This window comes from Heterocephalus glaber, unplaced genomic scaffold (genome assembly GCF_053883595.1).
Source record: "Heterocephalus glaber isolate CG9 unplaced genomic scaffold, H.glaber_assembly_v1.0 deba00001588, whole genome shotgun sequence".
NCBI classification, from domain to species: domain Eukaryota; kingdom Metazoa; phylum Chordata; class Mammalia; order Rodentia; family Bathyergidae; genus Heterocephalus; species Heterocephalus glaber.
In genome coordinates, this window is record NW_028258366.1 from 497,632 (window position 1) to 518,541 (window position 20,910).

A 20,910-nucleotide genomic window follows, 5' to 3' on the forward strand; every position below is an offset into this window, starting at 1 on the left:
CTAATATCAACACCAATCTCCATCAAGAAGACACACACACAAGAACGTAAGAAAACAAGGCAAGGGAAGGCCCCCAAGGTCTGCCAACTTGTTAAAACCAGGTTCAAAGGGAACCAACGGAGAGGAACGCAAACACCAGGGAGCGTAACTGCACAAAATAGTTCATGAAGAGAGAAAGAAACCTGGCAAATGCAAAGAGGATTTAACTCAAAAGATAACAGAACATGCAAACTGAACAATGTGGATAGAGGAAAAACAAATAAAAAACTGCAAAACCTCACACTAAGACAGTTCAGAACATGAATGACAAATTCACCAAAGATAAAGACTCCAGGAAAAGGTGTTGGAAAGAAATACCAGAGATTTAAAAAACTGCATAGAATTCATAAATTGCAGAAATGATAAATGTGAAGACAGGCTTTCTGAAATCCAGGACAAAATGATAAATCATGACAAGTTACTCAGAGAAGCCTTAAGAATGATTACAGAACAAGAAAAGTTCATTCATTAGGTACTACATGACACTAAGAAGGCTAACCTTTCTAACTGGAGTTAGAAATTAGAAGACTGCACATGTGGACTAAAAATAACTGTTTCTAGAAGTCATAATAGAAAACCTTTCAAGTATGAGAAAAGATTTCAATGTACAGATAAGTGAGGGTTGTAATAGAACACCAACTATGGTTTTAAAAAAAAAAAAAAGAGGTCCCTCAGGACACATCTTAGTCAAAATCCCAAATGTGCAACCAAAAAAGAACCCTGAAGGCTGTCAGAGAAAAGCAAAAAAAATCATGTATGAAGGTAAACCTGCCAGAATTACAGCAGACTTTAAGGCCAGAAGAGCTTGGAGTGACGTGTTTCAGGCCATAAAAGCAAACAACTTCCAACCCTAATATTCCTGCAAAACTATCAAATGTGATGGACAAATAAGAGCATTCCAGTTATACTACAAAGTGACAGTAATAAAAACAGCATATTGGCACAAAAAGAGCCATGTGGATCAATGCACCAAAACAGAAGACACAGAAACAACCCAAGACACAGTCAGCTATCTATCTTTGATACAGACACCAAAAACATACACCAGGGGAAAGAGTCTCTTCAGGAAATGCTCCTGCAAAGTTGCTACCCGCGTGCAGGTTAAATCTTCTGCACGGTAAAAGAAACAACCAATAGAGTAAAGAGACAATCTACAATGTGGGAAAAAAATTTCGTGAGCTACACCTTGGACAGAGGATTAGGATCTAGAATGTATAGAGAACTACAAAAAATTAGAGCCCTAGTGTAAAAGACCCAATCAAAAGAAAATGGGCAATGAGAAGGAGGCGGAAAAAAAAAAAAAAAATGGAGTGTTGAATGATAACTCAACCCCTCTGAGTTCAGTATCCAGACTGTAGAAAACAAAACAACTTGGAAAAGAAAGAGAAGTAGTTCCCTGGGCTCCAAGTAGGATCTGACAACCTCTCCTCCAAAAAAAGAAGAAACAGAACTTAAAGGCAAGAAAGAAAGGACCCTCTCTACAGATGACACAGCTACAAGTGGCACTAAGGAAAAGGAAGTATTTCTCACCGAGTAATGCTGCAGGGGAATGGACTGGACCAGCAGTAGCTATGATCCACAAGGAAAGCATGGGACTCTGCTGCAAGTCTGTCCTTGTCCAAGTGACAGCTGGACAGTGGCGCCAATAAAAGTGCCCTCTATAAGCCTGGAGAAAGTGCTTCTGGATACCATTCTGGGGAAGAGCTGATTGTGTGAGCTTGGGACCCAGAGCAGCCACTTGGGTCTCCTCCAGGGCTCCCAATGTCAGGTTCCCACAGTACCTGGATGAATGGCAGCCACAGGAGCCAGCCTGAGGTGAAACAGCAGGCTAGAAAGAGGTCCCCAGAGGGGTCTGAGATAAAAAGCAGAAACCTATGTATCTCCCCAGGCCAGAGGCCAGGCTCAGCCTGTGTTGTACAGATTCTGAAAGCCGGGATGTCTGCCTCCTTGGCCTACTGTCTGCTCCAGCTGCATCCCGCACCGATCAGGGGTCTGACCGGCCCGTTCATCTCACAGTGTGAGCAGGGATAGGTCTTCCCCTCAGCAGCCCCTGAAACTGTGGAGTCGGGAAGAAAGCCAGGCATCCAAACTAACAGAGAAATGTTTTTCTTTGTCTTTTGCCTTTTTCTTCCCCGTCTTCCCCTCTTCATTTCCTTTCATGAGTGTGTGTGGTTTTTTTGTCTTCCTTTTCTTCATCCCTAGTTTATACAGGGTAGGGGAATTTCTCCATTTTCTTGCTCCTTTTTTGTCCTATCTCTTTTGTTGTTGCTGTTGTTGTTTTCCTGGGTTTTCGTTTGTTCCTTCTTTTTCTTTTCTTCCTGCTTCTCACTTTGGTCTCCCTTTAAACTTTTTCTCTTGGATTTTTTTACTTGTCATATAATTTCTTCTTTTCTCCTTTATTCTTCCACTATTTCTCATCAGTTTTTTTCTGTTCCCTGAACCTAATTACATCCTTCAACTCCCACTAGAGTAATTTGCCCCACTGCTTTCTCTTTTTTGTATGGTACAGTTTAAGGTCTCAAATTTTTATTTGTGCCTTCCCCAGTCCCCAAACCCCTGTATCTTTAACAGTATAACCATAAAGCTGTTTTAGCCTTTAGATAATGGACTCTCTTAAAATTACTATTGAATTTTTTCTACCATTAGAGATACAGCTGTTGCATTTAGTGGGTATTAGCTATGAGTCAATGCTTGGGTTGTCTTGACGTTTATGCTCTAATTGTGAATTTCTTCTCTAGGGTTAAGAGTAGTACATAATTCCTTCTCATGGTATGTTAATGCCTACCTTTCCTCGAATGATACTACTGTAGCTGATTTGCCTGATAATGGACATATAATTGTTAAAGCAGGAGAAAACAAGGCAACAAAATGCCTCCCAAAACTCCCAACTCCTCCCAAGCCAATCCAGAGGGAATCAAGGGAGAGAACAGCATAAGCCACACACACACTACACAACATATAAATAACCAAAAAAAATTAAACCACCCCCCTAGATTTAGAGACCCAATTGAAAAAAAACAGGCATCTGAAATGAATAGGTACTTCTCAGATAAAGAAGTACAACCTTGGCCAATGAATATAGTAATACCTTGCTTCTTGAACTCTTCTGTTGTCAAACAATTCACTTTGTGAACAGAAGTGTTCGGCAAAATTTTGCTTCCATCCACAAACTCTGCATTGGGTGACAAACAGGAGCACGGCCATCTTCCCCAGAATTGTGGAACAAATTACGTTCAGGAACCGAGGTACCACTCTACATGAAAAAATTTTCAACACTACGGGCTATTCAAGAAATACAAATTAAAACAACACTGAAATTCCATCTCACTTCAGGAAGAATGGTCATCTTTAAGAAATCAAATAACAACAAATGCTGTTGAGGCCACAGGAAAAAGGAACCCTTTTTCCTGTTGGTGGGAGTGTAAACTGGTATAACCACTCTGGAAATCTGTGTGAAGAGTCCTCAAACAGCTAAATACAGAAATCCCATTTGCCCCAGGTATCCCCCTCCTAGGTATCTTCCTAAAAGAGTTAAAAGACATCGTGGTACAGCAATACGTAATATACTATGTTTATAGCAGCACAGTTCACAATAGCTACATCTTGGAAACAGCCCAAATTTCCATCAACAGATGAATGGCTAAAGAAAATATAGTATTTATATGTAATGGACTACTAGCCGGCTATAACAAAAAATAAGTTCTGAGTCATTTGTGGAAAACGGATGAAACTTGGAAACATGTTAAATGAAATAAATCAGAGACATAAGCTAAAATACCATCAGGTTCCCCCATATGAGAAATCCGAAGTATAAATGAAGAGCAAAATAAAAGACAGATAAAAGGAGATGGGTAGAGAAATCATTTGTAAATGGGAAGGGGGCCCAGAGATGGAAAATGGGACGGGAGGAGGGGAAAGTGACGAATTAGGGTGACATGTACATGTACCAACTACCTACAATGAATGTCATCACTGTGTGTCACACACATGAACTAAAAAGAAAGACAGGAGAAGAGGACCTGGAGATGGAGAAGGAGAGAAAAGGAGGGGGCGAGAAATTAAAAGAATCCAGGTATGTTAAGTACCTGCACCCACTCTCCAAGATGCGTACTAACATACACTGCAAACATGTCCTAACAACAGAACTGGGGCCAAAAAAGGCTAAGCCTGAAGGTAAGACTTAGCAATAAAAAATGAAAGTCTGCAATATCAAGCAGAAAAGGGATCACTGCAGATCCTATGGATGGGAAAAGAAAGATCACATGAAGAAAAGTATGCAAATGTAGTCGATAACTTACAGGATATAAATCCCTTAAAAACGACCAATTTATAACACACAAAGAACAGGAAATTTGAGTAAGCTTTATACCCACTAAATAAACTGATACTGTAATTTTTAAATTTCCTACCGAAAAAAAAGTCCACGTTCAAGATGGCTTCAAAGGGGAATTATCTCCAACACTGAAGAAAGAAATAACAATCTTGTACAAAAACATTCAAAAATCAGAGGAGGAAGGGAGGGAAACATCTCAATTCTTTCCTGACTGCGTTATAGCTCTGATACCAAAAAAAGACCAAGATTTCGGACCATAACAGAATATCATAATAAATACCAAATTCCTTAAGCAAACATTAGCAAAGTGACTGAGGCAATATATAAAAAGTATATCACAACAAAGCAGAGCTTATCTCAGGGAAATGGGGTTAGCTTAATTTAGAAAACTGGGTGCCATTTACCACATTAATAAATTAATGAAAAGTACTGTATTTAATAATCATTTCAATATTCACTGAAAATATTACATCAAAATTCATACATATTCCCAATTTAAATTGGAAGTAAACAAAAACTTACCCTATATTAAAAAAGCATCTACAATTTTCAACTAATGTCATATTTTAGAGTAAAAGAATGAATGCTTTTCCCGTAAGATCAAGAATGAGACAAGATGCCCAGTATCACTGCTACTATTCATCTTTGTATTGGAGGTGCTAGGCATGCAGATTGCAAATGAAAAAATAAATCTGCCTTTATTCACATCTATCACTGTGTACATTAAAAACTTAAACCAACTGTCCCAACTAAAAAGTAAACTTAGCAATATTGTTAGGATACAAAAACCAACTACATTTTTATAGACTAACAATGACAAGTTGGAAAATGAAAAGTTCAAAAACATCTAATCTTACACAGGGAAATTTACCAAGATGCCCAAACATCTATGCCAAAAACGACGAGGCACTACTGAGAGGAGTTATAAATCTAAATAAATGGAAAGGCATGTTCAAGAAATATAAGGCTTTGTATTACCTAAACATAATATTGGACAGGGGCTTTTGGAGGTTTTTCTGATTCTACCCAGTCCGTGTTTTACCAATTCCATTTAAATTCTTTGAAAATAACTTCCTTTCTTATTTTCTCTACATTGAACTCAAACTCTTGAAACAGCCTCCACTCCAGGATGCACAACGCCCTCGCATTTGCATGTATTTACTTCACTGCGACCTATAACCAAATATAGCTATTATTACAGTTTTTTTATTGCAAAACCCAACTCATGTGGACATTTACATAAAAGAAACCAGTGGCTGCAGTCTGCATCTTATCACAGGCCTCAACGTAGGACCTGTCGGCAGGGCCCTCTACTCAACCCTGGACCGGAGGCCATGGCCTGGATGCTGCAGGCCTCTACCCACTAGCTGTCCATGGCCAACGCCGGCCTCCCCACCTCCACCTTCACACCCCTCCAGGGGACACGCACAGACCATTAGGATAGTGAAAAAGTCTCGGGCCAGGGATTTAGCTCAGTGGTTTCACTGCCTGCTGCGCAGGTGCAAGGACCGGAGTTCGATTCCCGATACTAAAAATGTCACCCACAGCTATTTTCAGCTGTTTGGGAAATTTTGATGTAAAGATTATCTTGTCCTCGTTCCAGACTTCTTGTGATTCCTCTGCCCTTGGCCTCTCTGTAAGTTTCTAACTTTTCCTCATCTTCAGAGGCAATTTAAGGGCTGGTTTAGTGTTTCTGTTTACCATACCTGAATCCTGCCTGGAGTTCAATCCACAGTAGAGTAAGGAGGAAGGAGGGGGAAGAAAATGTGTTACAAATCACTTTCTCTGGTGAGTTTCCCAGCCAGCCTCACTTCCTCCTGCTTTGGGGCTTGCATGGCGCCTTAGATCCCTGAACCATTACTTGTCTGTAAACCCTCCTCCTCTACGAGTTCTCCTGCAATCGGGCCTTTTGGCTTCTAGTTTATTTTTCTGTCCTCAGTGCCAATCCTAGTCAGCAATTACTCAGTGGCCTAGATGGGAGGCACTGCATCATACTTCCAAACACTGCTCCAGCTGATGTGTTACATAAATGCTTTTAATCACTCAGTCAATTGCACAGGCTCTGGAAGCAATGTGCTCTTAACTCAGTCTTTCAATTCGAGAAACACTACAGTGCCATGTACATAAATGCTAAATAGAATCATTGGTTAAAAAAAAAAAAGCACTCTAACTCGAACGCTTCAGGTATTGTTCCCCTCTCGCTGTCATCTTGGACGTCTGCATGGGTAAATTACCAAAGAAAGAGGGATCGTGCCCTCCTTTCAAGAGTGATCCACTAGGAAAGCAAAAATCACACCAAATACACACACAGGATTTGAAATGTCAGATTAATGAGGAAAATGAGAAGCATTTTCTTTAAGCAGTCCCTGAATGCAATGTGTGGGAGAACTTCACAGAAGGGCAATTATTTATCGAGCAAATGTGTGGGGTTACAGCACAAAGTGGCACGTGGCGAGCATGCCAATGCAGCAGAGGCCATGTTACATAACCACCCTGCTGAGGCACAGGAAGCCTGTAACAGACCAGCACGCCACGGCCCGGGCAACTACACGACCTATATCATTTCTCCAACCGAAAAGGAGGGACAAGATTCCTCACAGCCTGTGGGACCTGCAGTGAACATTTAGAGTCATTAAGACCCTTTTTGGGGCTAGGGATTTAGCTCAGTGGTTTCGCTGCCTGCTGCGCAAGCACAAGGACCCAAGTTCGATCCTCGGTACCAAAAAAAAAAAAAAAAGACCCTTTTTTGTCTTATTTTGGTATTTATTTGCAGCTGTACTCCTTTTGGTGGAAAAAAAAATCTTTGAGACATAATTCATAGTGTAAAATTAACTCATTTAAATTGCACAATTCAACAGTTTATCATGTATTCACAAACTTGAGTAACCATCACCAAAATCAATTTGAAGACATTTTTACCATCCTAGGGGTGGAAAAACCCATATTCATTAGCCAGTGTTCTCCATTTCCCAAAACCCCCAGACATAGGTTTGATATGCATAAATAGAACCCTCTAATATGCAGTCTTCTATGACTGGCTTCTTCCACTGTTTTCAGGGTTCAATCATACTGCAGGATGCACTAGTTCTTCCTTTCAATTGCTACAGCAATTTTTCATTATACGGATACATAATATTTTACTTGACCATTCATGAGCATATAGACATTCAAGTTGTTCCTACCTCTTGGCTATTATAAATAATGCGTCTATGAATATTCATAGACATGTTTTGGCATAGACATATGTTTTTACTTCTCATATATATAGCTAGGAGTAAAATTTCTGGATCAGATGGCAGTTATGTTTAACCTTTTGAAGAACTGCCAAACTGCTTTCCAAAGTAGCTATACCATTTTAAATTCCCACCCTCCATGTTTAAGAGATCCAACTTTTCCACATCTTTGCCAAAACTTGTTAACGTCTGAGTTTTTACATGCAGCTGTCCTAGTGAGTATGAAGTGGTGTCTTATCATTGTTTTGATTCACATCTCCTTAATGGCTATGGTGTTAAATATCTTTTCATATTTTTATTCACCACTTGCATAGTTTCTTTGGAGAAATTCCTAATTCCTATCTTCTGCTTACATAAATTCATGTATTTTTATTATTGTTACAAAGTTCTTTACATATTCTGTAAATAAGTCCCTTATCAGACTTACGATTTGCAAGTATTTTCTCCCATTCTGCAGGCTGGTTTGGTTTTTTTGTTTTTGTCTTCTTTTTCTTGCTCTTTTAATAGTGTTCTTAGACCATGTTTTTAAATACTATCTCTTAGCTAAAGAAATATCCAAAGTAACCCTTCAGTGAAGTGAGGGAGAATAAAATGAAGCACACATCCATCCAACAAACTAAGACAGTAACAACTTGGTAATCCCAGCCCAAACCCAGATTGTTCTCAGGAATAAATTTCCTAAGAATTAGATTAGGCCATGGATGCTGGAAATATGACAGCAATTTCCTAACCTAAGGATTTAAAAGCCTCCCTTGCAATGAGGTGTAACCGTATATGACACTGTTCAGAGCAACAATGTACAGGCGAAAGTCATGTGCACAATGTCTGGGAAGTGTTCCTATGACAAAAGTCAGGCAGAGCTCTATGATAAACAGGAGCAGGCATCTTGGACCTGAAATACCTAGGAAGGTGAACCACTCCCAAGAGAAAGCAAAACCTGACACCAACAGCCTGATCTCTGGCTCTGGCTTCCCAAATGAGTGAAAAAATAAACTTTAACACTGTTTACGGCACACTGACTTTTTCTGTCACATACAACCCAACCCGATCCAAACCAGTGCCACTATTTAGTGAAATATGCCCAGATCAAATACAAGCCCAGGAGCCACTCTGTCCCATATTAAATATCACCTACTATCACAGTGCTACTCGGCTGCTCTCCCTTCATAAGAAAAAAATAGCAAAAATGATACTTGGCAAAAAGGCAACGTTTCTTTATATTAAACCTATGCAATCAACTGTGAAATTGCTACACAAAAGGTCCCAATAGCAACACTGTATAAACTCCCATCAGAAACCCATTTACAAAACCCAACGCTCAAAAACGGGTTAAATGTATTTTTCTCTAAGTGGAAAGAAAACACCAGAGCTCCTGCTACAGCAATGCAGTGGAGAACAAAAGGACAATGACTGACACTTGCTTGATTGAATCTAATCCCAGTTCTGTCACTTGTGAGCAACAATTCAATTTCATTTAATCCAGGACAAATGTGGTGAGAATGTCCACCATAAATAAAGCATTACATCTGGTACTGCAGAAGCAAGCAGTGCTAAATCAGACAGGATTCTTCCCCTTCTTGGAATTCATAATCTAATAGACAAAGAACAAATTACTTATAATTCCTAGTGGTCTACTTGGCCAGGAATGAGGGAAACAGGCAAGAAAAGAGCTGATCTCAAACTTCCCACTAATTGAGGCCTTCAAAGCTCCAGAATTATAGCTTGATATACACTCCCCCCACCCTGGTAGGCACCAGGGCTGCACAGGTGGGCAAAACACCCACAGTGGAGGTGGCCCTGCCCACCAAGGGTCCCAAACACTCCCCACTGGTAACAGCAAACAGAAGTAGATGTTTTGCTGCTCAGAAATTAGGGATTAAACCAAAAGCAATAAACAGTAAGCCTCAGAAATTTTTAAGAAGTAGCTTGATTGTGAAGACTAAAGAAGTCACAAAGAAAATATATTTCGAATACTATATTATGAATAATTTAAGCTAACACAAGGGCTTTAGAAAAAGGTGAAACACTAAGCACATATTGTTTTAAAATGTATGATAGTTTTAAATAATATTAAATCTGTATACCTATATAAGATGTGGGATCTCATAGTCTATCCCCCCCAGAAAAATTAATGGGTTCTGGGGATATAGTTCAATGGTAGAACAGTTACACAGAACTCATGAGGCCCTGAGTAAACCCCTAAGCACCCCCCAAAAAATTTTTTTCTTGAAAATTTTACAAACGCCAAATCAATACACCCCTAGTTTTTGCACTGTTTGAAATGCTTATTAGACATCCCAGTAGGCAACTGAATATAAAGAATCTGGAATTCAGGTAAGAGATAATAAATCTTTGAGAGTTATCAATATACAGATGGCCCTTAAAATTATGGAGCTGGACAAGATCATAAGAGAATGTGGTTAAAGAAAAAAGAGATCTTAGGACTAAGGTCAGAGCTCCAAAATCAAAAGGTCTGAGAAAGGAGGAACTGGTGAAGGAATGTAAAAAACTGAAAAAGCTAGCTAGGAGAGAAAGCAGTACATGTCCTTGAACCAAGATTATCATGGTGGAGAAAGTCATGGGCCACGGGATACAGTGCTCTAGCAAAGAACATGAGAATTCAGCACCAGACATGGAACAGAGTCCACTGAAAACCTTCGGTGGAGAGGTAGAGGCACAGGACTGAAAAGGCAGCTCAAAAGAGAGTAAGAGAGAAGAAATTTGAGATACTAAATATGACAGCATTTTTAAGAATTTTTGCTGTTAATGGGAGAGAAGAGGGGTAATGGGAAAAGAAAGGGTTGTTTCATTGGTGATGGTGGTAGTAATATTCTTTAGTATTTTTAAAAGATGGGTTAAATAAGAGCATTTGTATGCTGGCTGAAGGCAGCCATTCAAAGAGCTAGAGATTTTAAAGCAATTCAAAATACCGAACCGCACAAACTAGCACATTCTAACCTGCAGGCCTATGCTCAGTTTGTGTAATGCTGACTGAAGCTCTTCTTCCGGTTTTTGAACAAGTTCTTATTGACTTCAATATGAACCTCTTAATATAGTCCTATCTTGGTATTCAACTGCTGTGAAACTCTGCACATTTTGATGCAAACATTTTGTCCTGGTATCCGTCCTTTGCCTGCATAAGCTAGAACTTGCCACAGTCCACTGCTCTGTGGCTCTTTGCCTGGTATTTGTTGTATAGCTCTGGAACCAACTAAGGATGATTACCCAAGTACCACTGTACTCTCTCAACCTCGATAAGATGCATATTTACCTATTTATCTTTTTCCTGGTAGTCCACATTGAGCCTGGTTCTTGAAACCACCTTTTTATGTACCTGGTCATCAATTCTTTTAGTTCCTTCTTAGCCCAGATATCTCCTCCTTGGTCCAGCTCAGCTGTCACATCTAAAAGCAGCTTTAATTATTTTTGTCTTCCTGGATTCTGAACTGAACTGATGTTTTCTTCTAAAAATCTCATTTTATAAGCTTTTATTATGCAAACATGAAAAAGCCTGATCTAATAACTGCTGCCGAAACCAGGGCTGGCAAGGAATCACTCTCCTGCCTGACTAAAAAAGAAATGTTCTAGGAGTACCACGATTTCCTGAATGCTACTGAAGAACACAGAAATAACACCAATGATATTGATGGATGAACTTTCTTCTTTTACTGCCTCCTCTCTGACAGATTCTTTTATAAGTAAATCAAAGTCAACCAATGAGAAGAAATAACTAGTCTTGGAATAAACAGACCCTCCATCACACACACATAGAGCACACACACTGAAAACGCACCCCTCAATGGATATGGTTCTGTCACTGCTACTTCTGCTCCTCCTTAGCTCTACCACCCATTTCCTCCCTGTCCCAGCCACTTGCTCCCTGTGCCTTCTTGTGCTTCTCTTGCCACAAATTAGACTCCTCTGATCAACACTGAAACGATCTGAGGTTACTCTGTACGCGACAAAAAGACCTATCAGTCATGATGATGCTGACATTCCACTTCTACACAGCAACCAAGACTGTACTGCACAAGGAAGTCACAGCTTCAAATCGAAGAGTGACGAGACGACATCCTTCCAGACCATGGAAATCACAGTCAACTCTCTGTTAATCGTATTTTAAACTGATTCTTTCACCATAGCCAATAATTCTAATAACTTACCGGTCAGCAGCTTCTATGTCAAAACAAAACCTTCTGTCGATGGAGTCCGTGTGCCTTTTGGTACATTCTTTCAAAAAGAACACCTCTCCATCCCCCTGAAAAGAAGAAAATAACCTTAAAGTCCTCAGAAATGCAGTGTAAACATTTACACGCTGAGCCACCTCTCCCGGGGGAGCCCCAAATCGAGATTTTAAGACTTTTCTCTTTATCCAATTTTCTTTCAAGTTCTTTCTCTTTATCCTATTTTCTTTCAAACTACCTTATTTAAACATTTTTTAAAATCTAAGTCTTAATCATTTTTGGTCATTCTCCTGCTTTTAATGTTTTCTAACTCTCTGACTGTAATAGTATTAAGCCAGACCTCACCAATGCCAAGTTTAAAAGGTAAATCTGCAGTGCAGTTTCAACTTGCTAGGATATGTTACTCTTGTACTTTTTTAAAAGAGTGAAAATTTGGTTTTAGTTTATATTACACATCACACCATATGTCACGGTCAATATATGGCCATTTTCGGACTGTAACAATTGCAGTTCAGCCAGGAATGGTGGAAGGTACCTACAGTCCCAGCTACTACGGAGACTGAGCATTGCTTGAGCCCAGGAGTTCAAGGCCAACCTAGGCAACATAGCAGGAATATTTCTCCTTAAGAAAAAAAATTGGCGGGCCTGGGAATTTAGCTCAGTGGTTTTGCCGCCTGCTGCGCAAGCACAAGGATCCGAGTTTGATCCCTGGTACCAAAAAACAGAAAAATTTGCAGCTCCATATGAATTCGGATCAACCTGGAAGTACACTAAGAGCTTTTGATCAGGTGTTATGATCATCTAAACCTACAATCTGCACAGTTTTTCTCTTTCCTAAATCAATCACTCTGAATTTAAGTTTTGTTTTACTACTTTACTGGACTAAACCATCTCCTTTAGGAGCATAAGAATATGAAGATAGGAGACAAGCAATTCAGGCAGAGAGGTACTCAGTAAATAACTCTAAGGAATCTAAGTATACACTTCTAGAACATTTTAATATTTTCTACACTATCAGGATCTCTCATATTGTAAACAAGTATACAAATCTTCAGAAATCATAGCTATATACAAAATATCACAGCATGTAGTTTTTTTAGCATTTGGAGACTAAAAGAAAATGATTTCACTACCTAGAAACAGCTCAGAACTTAAACTCACTGTGACAGCAAACCAAGACTCAGTGCTCCACGTTAACCAGCCTGGGCTTAGTGCTATCCTGGCTTTGTGCGTTCTCCATGACCCTGTTTTTAAGAGCATTTCATCATCACTTCAGTGTGTTCTTACTACATCCCACTTTAAGTATTTTTCAGGAAGGAGCAACGAATACAGAGAAGTGAGCTTATTTCTGTGTTTATCTAGCTATGATCATTACTATTAAGAAGAGCTATCCTCTGACCGTCAATCACTGTTAAGAGCCGTAACTTCTATTTCAAACACATATGAAGACTATCTTTCCTGCCAGCCAATTCCTGGGGTCTTGTTGCTCTCTTCTTACCATCATGCTTCACTTTGCTGTTTATTTCTTTGAGAAGAGTAGTTAACTGAATGGAGAATGCCTACATAAGAACTCTGTCTATCTGAGTGAAAGCAAAATTCATTATAGGTCAAGGTATGAACAATGTATGCTCAAGTCAGACTTCCTGCCTAATTTGCAGGAAAGCACTTAAAGCTTATTATGAGTCACAAAAGCTTACTGAAGGTGGAATATTTACCTTACAAAGTGACATAAAAGGTTTCCACTGTTACCTTTTTTAAACAACATAAAGACCCATGCATGCAATTAAAAAAAATCTAAGAATTATTCTGTTGTCTTACATATTTAGGAATAGAAGAAAACAAAGATTTCAATCCTTAAAAAATTACAACTTCTTATTATTGAATATAAACCATTAAAATGACAACCCCAAAGAATCTCTCTCACCTAGATATAGAGAGTAAAAGCAAACACTTACAAGTTTCCCCCCAGATCTGTGCTCAAACGGGATAATGTTGAACTTCTTGGCCCCTTTCCGGTACATGCAGTAGTGTTTCACCCAACTGGAACCAAATGGAGCTGGCCCTTAACAAAAAACAGAACTTTGCATTTTTCCTCACCAATAAGTGGACATGCAGAGCTCCAAACACAGAAGAAAAAGCCCCCTAACACAGTAACAAACAGATCAACCACAATGTTGGACCTAACAGAAGGGGACACTGGGGGAAATAAGATGATCCTTCGAGATCAATTGAGACACGATTTTACCATATTTTTAGCAACAAAAAAGTGACTTAAAGACATATATTTTAAAACTACACTAGAAAAACCAACAGTTATCTCATGGGTGAAAATCTCCTAATTGTAAGCTCTATTTTTTGTTTGCTTCTAGGCATCATGAGTTCACAAGTTTCCAAAGTTCCATTCAATGTATGAGATGATTCAATATTCAGTTCTGCCTTTGCAAAATCACAGAACTGTAAAATCACGATGTTGAGAAGCATCTTGTATAGAAACCTACCTAGGGCTTTCAACCTGCTAATAGCACCTTGGTAAGCAGCTGTGGAAAGCAAAGCTTTAGAAATGAAATATGTTGGCCAAGGGTGTAGCCTGGACTCAGTGCTTGCTTCATTGTGCACAAGGTCCTCAGTTTGAATACCTAGCACCGGGCCAGGGATTTAGCTCATTGGTTCCGGCGCCTGCGTGAACACCTAGCACTGTGAGAGTCAGAGAGACAAAGAGTTAGATCAATTAAGAATCAGAGAGGAGAGAGGAGGGATGGGGAGGGGAGGGAGAGGGGAGAGGGGAAGAGAGAAAATATGAAAAAAAAGAATGTAAGACTTAAACAGGGGTGAGCCGTCCCTACATGCACCAGAACATTGTCAGAACCCCTTCGCTCTCTTCTTGGTAAATCACTCTCCCCATAGTCAGATCTTAGAGGACAGTGGCCTCTGGCAGGGATGCCCAACACCTTGGGATGCCCGACATGCAGTCAAAGTCCAGCCATGAGGGCCCAGCATACAGCTCAGCAGTGGAGCCAGCACTTGCTTAGCATGTGCAAGACCCTGGATTCAATTCCCAGCACCTATAGAAAAAAGTCTAATTATCACAAGTCACAGACTAGACTCAACAGAGGTGGGTCCTTTCTTCTTTCACCAAATGAAACCTTTTTTTTTTTTTGGTACCAGGGACTGAACTCGGGTCCTTGCACTTGCAAGGCAGGCAGTGGAACCACGGAGCTAAATCCCCAGCCCATGTGAAGCCATTTTTTAAGAAGAAGTAACATTTATTATCGCCGTAATTTTCCTATGCCATCAACAAACCTTCTATACCTGAAAAACACAAGTGACAAACTGGGGAGGGAAAGAGAAACAAAAAAGAACCCATTAACTGTCTAGAGAGAGTTAATCAGGTTGTGCTGGGAGAGAAAAAAGAGATGAAGGGGTTACAGATCACAGCAGATTTCATCTCAGACCATGACTAGTTTAAGACCCGAGTTTGGGGACCATGGAACTTCCTGTTATAAATAACTAATACTAGTACTATGTTCTTTGGTTCTCAAAAGCACTGTTCAGGTAGTTGATTTAACTTTAGAAAACCTCAAGAAGAGGCGGGTATACTGTTATTTTTTAATCTAAAGAAATTTAAGCTTAGCTGAAATACCTAAGAGATAACAAAGCCACATTTCAGCTCAGGGTTTCTAGACCCAAGCATCGAGGTCTTCGTGCTAATTAAGCCACGGGGGGCTCCGCTCAGCCACAAGACCCAGCCCCAGCAACTCTCAGCTCAGTGGCTCACGAGCCTCTCACCCACCTGACCGAGCACCTGGCCGCTTACAGGACAGGGGGCAGCACAGACGTCCCGTCCCGCTCAGATCCACAATTCGAGGACTCAGTGGCTGTGTAATCTAGAAACAGCACGACCTCTCAGTGCCTCCATTTCCTCTCAGATGCATGGGTGATAACCATACCTTCACTTCACAGCACTGTTTTAGGAATCCAGTGAGACAAGGATATAAAGAGTACAGCACAGTGCCTGGCTTGCCATGAATGAGAAAAATATTTAGCTACTATTGCTTTGTTATTTGCTCCCAGTATAGTTTAAAACCAGTTTCTCTCAAAACCAGTAATTTAAGCAAGAGTCATCAATCACTTGGACATATCACATACAAAGAATTCTAGTGGGGTCTGATGGTACATGCCCATAAACCCAGCATTTGGGGGGCTGAGGCAGGCAGATTTTGAGTTCCAGGCCAGCCTGGGCTACACAACAAGTCTGAGGCCAGTCAGGACTACACAGTGCCTCAAAAAATAATTTAAAGAATTTTAACATTCTCATGACTCTATTCTGGATTTTGTTTCTCCCACATTTAATTTTTAAAATGGGGATTAAGATGGTGAAGATTATAAGACTGAGATTACGTAAGTCAGTGATACAAACAGCCCGCTGTGGTACGCATGCCCATAGGTTCACCACCGCTGACAGAAGTGATCTTGAGAAGCAAAAATAAAGCCAACCGTCCTGTCAACTGTACATAACCTCAGCTCCACACAAGATCGGTCCCTACTCCCGAAGTGCTCTCTACACTAAGCTGGTCAGTGGAAAAGTTCCATAAATCGCCTGCACTTAAGAAACGAGATGAAGACTGTCTCCAAGTACAACTAAGAGTGAGAAGGGAGAGATGAGTTACAAATACACTCACTTCACGTTCTCGCCCTACAAACTGACGACTGGCTTCTACAGTGGAAGAATTAAACTAGAAGAGCCCAGCTGTTCGAATGAGACCAAATTCTTAAAACTTTCAAAAGATTGGGGCTTTTTAATATTTTATGTAAGGATACCCTGTGTGCAGCACCACAAGACAGCCGCGGCTACAGTTTGAAGAAAGTGGCTCCCAAAAAGATTCATGTGAGGGAGTTTGTTCCCCACACTGAGGCGATGGGCCCCTTAAGGAATGCCGGTGCCACAGGCCCCCACTGCTGGAAAGGACTAATGTCGCTCACACAGGGTTGCGTCTCTGACTGCAGGTCCCTTCTGCATGCAGCCTTTTGCCCATTTCTTCATTGTGAAGGGGGCCTTTTCCAGTCACCAGAACCATAGGCCAAATAAACTTTGTATTCAGCCTCAGGTATTTTGTTATAGCAACAAAAATGGACTAGGAGAACAACAATACCAAAAAAAAAAAAAAAGCACACCTATAAATTAAGTTATGATGCTCTGCAAGACTATTTTTTATAGCCATCTATAATCTTCCTGCCAATTTTGGCAAGAACTATGCAAGATCAGTATGGATAAAAATGGTGTCAAGGAAGAAGAGAAATATAACCGTCTTGACCTTAACATAAGGCAAGCCACAGTTTGGACACAGAAGAGGGCGTGCGTGTGCATGCACGCATGTGTGTATGTGCACTAGTGATCAGGACAAGATGAAAAAGACAACCCCATTCCAACTCTGCATACTTCTAGGGCAACTTCCTTGTGAACAAGTTATTGAGGGGCACAGTGTGGAGCAAAGCATGCTGGGACCACTGGACAGCGGGGCACTCACAACCCTCCCTCCTCTGGCTGCGTCCTCCGCAGAGTAGGAATGTGCTGCCCTCAACACAGCAAAATGTGTCTTCCACAGTAGGAGGGAGCAAAGACACAGTAGGGACCCTGTCCAACAATGCCCTAGTAATTACAATAAAAACAGCAAAAGCCAAGCAAGGTGCCACACGCCTGGGATCCCAGCTACTTGGGAGGCTGGAGTCTTATAAATTCAAGCCAGCTTGGCCTTGACTCAAAAAAAGGTAAAAAATTAAAAGGGCTGCAATGCAACCTGGTACTGCCAAAAAAAAAAAAGGAAAACAAAGGTGGGAAGAAGAAAAAGAGGAAGAAAGGGGAGAGGGAGGGAAGGAGGTGGGGAGGAGGAAAGAAAGCAAAGGAGAAGGGCAAAGAGCCATCCCATGTGTGGAGGATGAGTCCCAAGACTCACCCCCAATACCAAACTCCTTGGAGTCCCAGGTCCCTCAGATAAAATGGCAGCATATTTGCATATAACTGATATATATCCTCCTATACAGTTTAAATAGTCTCTGCATTATTTAAAAGACCTAATGCAATGGTAATGCTATGGAAATAGTTATAGCTTATGGCTTAGGGGAAAAAGAAAAAAAAGCCCGTACAAGTCCAGAACCAATACAGCGATTTGTGCTTTTTGTTTCTGGCTCAACATTTTCAATCCAGGGGAAACCAGACATGGAACCTGCAAGGACTGAGTGCTGATGCCGGGTGGATCTGCAGCCGGCTGTCCATAGCATCTGAGGGCCTCTTACTTTTTTCCTGGACGTACAGGTAGCCTTCTACTGTGAACTGACTTGCTCGTTTGTGGTCCTTGGGATTCTGCCTGATTTTGTTCATAAGCTCCTCCACTTCCGACCTTGTTCCTTCAAATCGATTCCGTGTCTGAAAACAGGTAAGAAACAAAAATACACTTCAAGTTCTCATGAATTTCTTCATGGACATGGGTAACTATAATTAAATTTGTTGGAATTTTTTTATACATGTCAAAATAGCCCAATTCTTTGAACAAAGAATGATAGTAAAATAGTTAACAGAGCGCAGGGGATTTAGCTCAGTGGTTTCGCCGCCTGCTGTGCAGGCACAAGGACCCAAGTTCGATCCCTGGTACAAAAAAAAAAAAAAGATAGTTAATAGAGGACCATTAACCACCATAATCAGAGATTCTATACTTTTGACATTTTCTAACACAATGAGTAATTCTATGCAACAGAAAACTTCCCACCTTCGTGTCTCACATTATTAAATCTTAGATTTTAAAAAATGGGTCATAAAATTTCTGAGAAAATTTTTGCAACAACCAACTTGACCCAGGCTCTCACAATCTAATCAGGAAGCATCTGAAATTTTTCTTTTCTGGGTTTGTTTTTGTTTTTGTTTTTTTTGCAAACTGATGAACCTGAGTGTCCATTTTTGACAATTCTTCCCTGAAAAGTGAGAGAAAAATCTCACCTACAAATAACATCTTTGATATCTGGAGAGACAAATCACATTTCTGAAACCCAGGAGACTTGGCCTGCCAATATCTGTCAAGAGGCTACCTTGGAGCCGTACAGTAGGTGCAGGGAAGGTTGCCAAAATTACCACGGCAACTGATGAATCAGCAACACCAGGCTTCTGGACATTTCCTTTAACTAGACTGGAAAATAACTACATTAATCCCGAAAAACTGCTGATGCTAAACTGTGGAGGAGCTGAGAGAGAAAATCATTACTGAAATTTCTCCTCTCTCCTCCCTACCATAAAAAGGGCTACCAAGGGTCTTAGGAGTAGGAAAAGGTAGAGGAGTACTTTTTTCCAGGGGGATGGCGAGTCTGATAAATGTAGATTGAAAAAGGGAAAAAAATCTATTCGCAGGGGTTTTAAACAAAAAGAGCTAAAAAAAGTATCTATAGGGCCGGGCATTTAGCTCAATGGTTCTGGCGCCTGCCTCACAAGTGCAAGGTCCTGAGTTCTATCCTCGGTACCAAAAAAAAAAAGTATCTATAATCTGTGTATTTGTCTGACCAGAGCCCCTCTGGCTTCTCTCTTGAAATGTCCCAATTCCCTAAGCAATTCCGTACCCCTAGTGGAATAAGGCACTCAAGCTTATGCTCTATCCACACCCGAGGACTAGAATCAACTGTTTGTCCACAGGAGCCCTTGGTCCTCTTAGTGGGGAGCAGCGCTGAGAAACCAAGACCCGGGCCATGTGCTCACAGCTAAGGGACTGGAAATCCTTCTCAGTCTTTTCATTAGACAGACTTAGGAAATACGCGCACATACATAAAAGCAACCATCCTAGTATTTCCACATCTATGTAAGTAAAATCTGTGAATTAACCAATAGACCTACCTTTGCCATCCACACTTCAGTTTCTTTCTGGCCTTTCCCTTTCCGGATGGGTAGATTTCCTCTCAGACATGTATTTGCTTATTTTCCTCACTTATCTGCACAACGTAACCAGCCCAGCTTGCTCCTCCTCTGCTACCGCTGGGTCCTCACCCCAACTCCCACGTGCTATCCCTTCTGCCTCACCACCCTACATCCTCAGGGCTTAGGTCTCTGTACAAGGGAAGGTTTAGCTCTTTTATAGGTTTGCCATGTCGAGGTAAATGATTATTCAATTGGACTGTGAATTAAAATTTTTTAATCTAAACACAAATCAACACACTAGATAGAACTAGCAATTTCTGATTCTAAATTTCAGGTACATATGAAGATGTCCTCTCAATTATAATCACATTAGACATGAATATTTTAACTGACGTCTAGGGGTGTACCTCAGTGGCAGAGCACTTGCTTAGCATGCATGAGGGCTTGAGATCCATTACCAGCATAAGAAAAATGAAAAAAAAAAATTTAAAAACATTGTGACTCCCACTACTGAAAAGACTTCACAGTGCTTTAATCCTCACACTAACCTATGAAGTAGATCTCTGGAACTATCCTATGCCAGTAAGATACAACCATTGCCTTGATATCCTTCTTTTCCTTTGTAATTCAGCAAATATTTCTGAATGAACCAGTCTAAATTGACTTTTTAAGCTTTATAAATCAACCCTTTAATAAAACTCCCATCTGGTAGAGGAGGATTCCATCTGGGGATCAGGCAGGACTACAGACACTTCAGCATGTATAGAAAGCTGGAGTGTCAGAACGAGCCACAATACTGAAGGAGTAAGGAAAGGGAGAAGGAGCTGTCCATGCTGCATTATACCCAGAAATACAGCTCTGAAGGTCAAGGTGAAAAGGGACTCCAAGAACAGACCACCATTTTTACTTATTTTTTCCCATCTCTCTCTTGGTGGTTTACTAACAGCTCAGTACTTTACTTCCATGAGGTAAAAGTGGCAAAGTGTAATAACATCAGGAAAACTGTTTTGGGAAATTACTGTAACATAATGGGGGTCGACCCCATGCTGCCCTGATCTAGTAATCTCCATACACATGTGCACGCACACACACACACGCTCACTCAAACCCCACTTCATCCCCTCAAAGGCTGTATGCATAGAGAAGTGATAGAACAAGGACCAGTGGCTGGTAGAACCCAGGCACTGGGAAACAGTTGACCAAGGTGTAAACACCCTTAAAATACCTTCT

At 40.6% G+C, this 20,910-nt stretch overlaps 1 protein-coding gene across 4 annotated transcripts in view; it reads right to left on the reverse strand.

Annotated features, from left to right (window-relative positions):
- Nucleotides 1–18,509, reverse strand: part of LOC101714770 (rho GTPase-activating protein 10) — a 170,522-nt gene extending 152,013 nt beyond the window's left edge. The window contains exons 1-3 of one of the 4 annotated variants that reach the window (XM_087193399.1): nt 18,081–18,509; nt 13,745–13,851; nt 11,769–11,863 (exon numbers count right to left, since the gene is read on the reverse strand). In XM_087193399.1, the coding sequence (XP_087049525.1) occupies nt 11,769–11,863; nt 13,745–13,851; nt 18,081–18,165 (287 nt within the window). In that variant the 5' untranslated portion in view covers nt 18,166–18,509. The remainder of the gene's footprint in view (nt 1–11,768; nt 11,864–13,744; nt 13,852–18,080) is intronic. The other 3 variants (XM_087193398.1, XM_087193401.1, XM_087193400.1) reach the window with 3 other exon arrangements.
- Between the last annotated feature and the right edge of the window lie 2,401 nt (nt 18,510–20,910).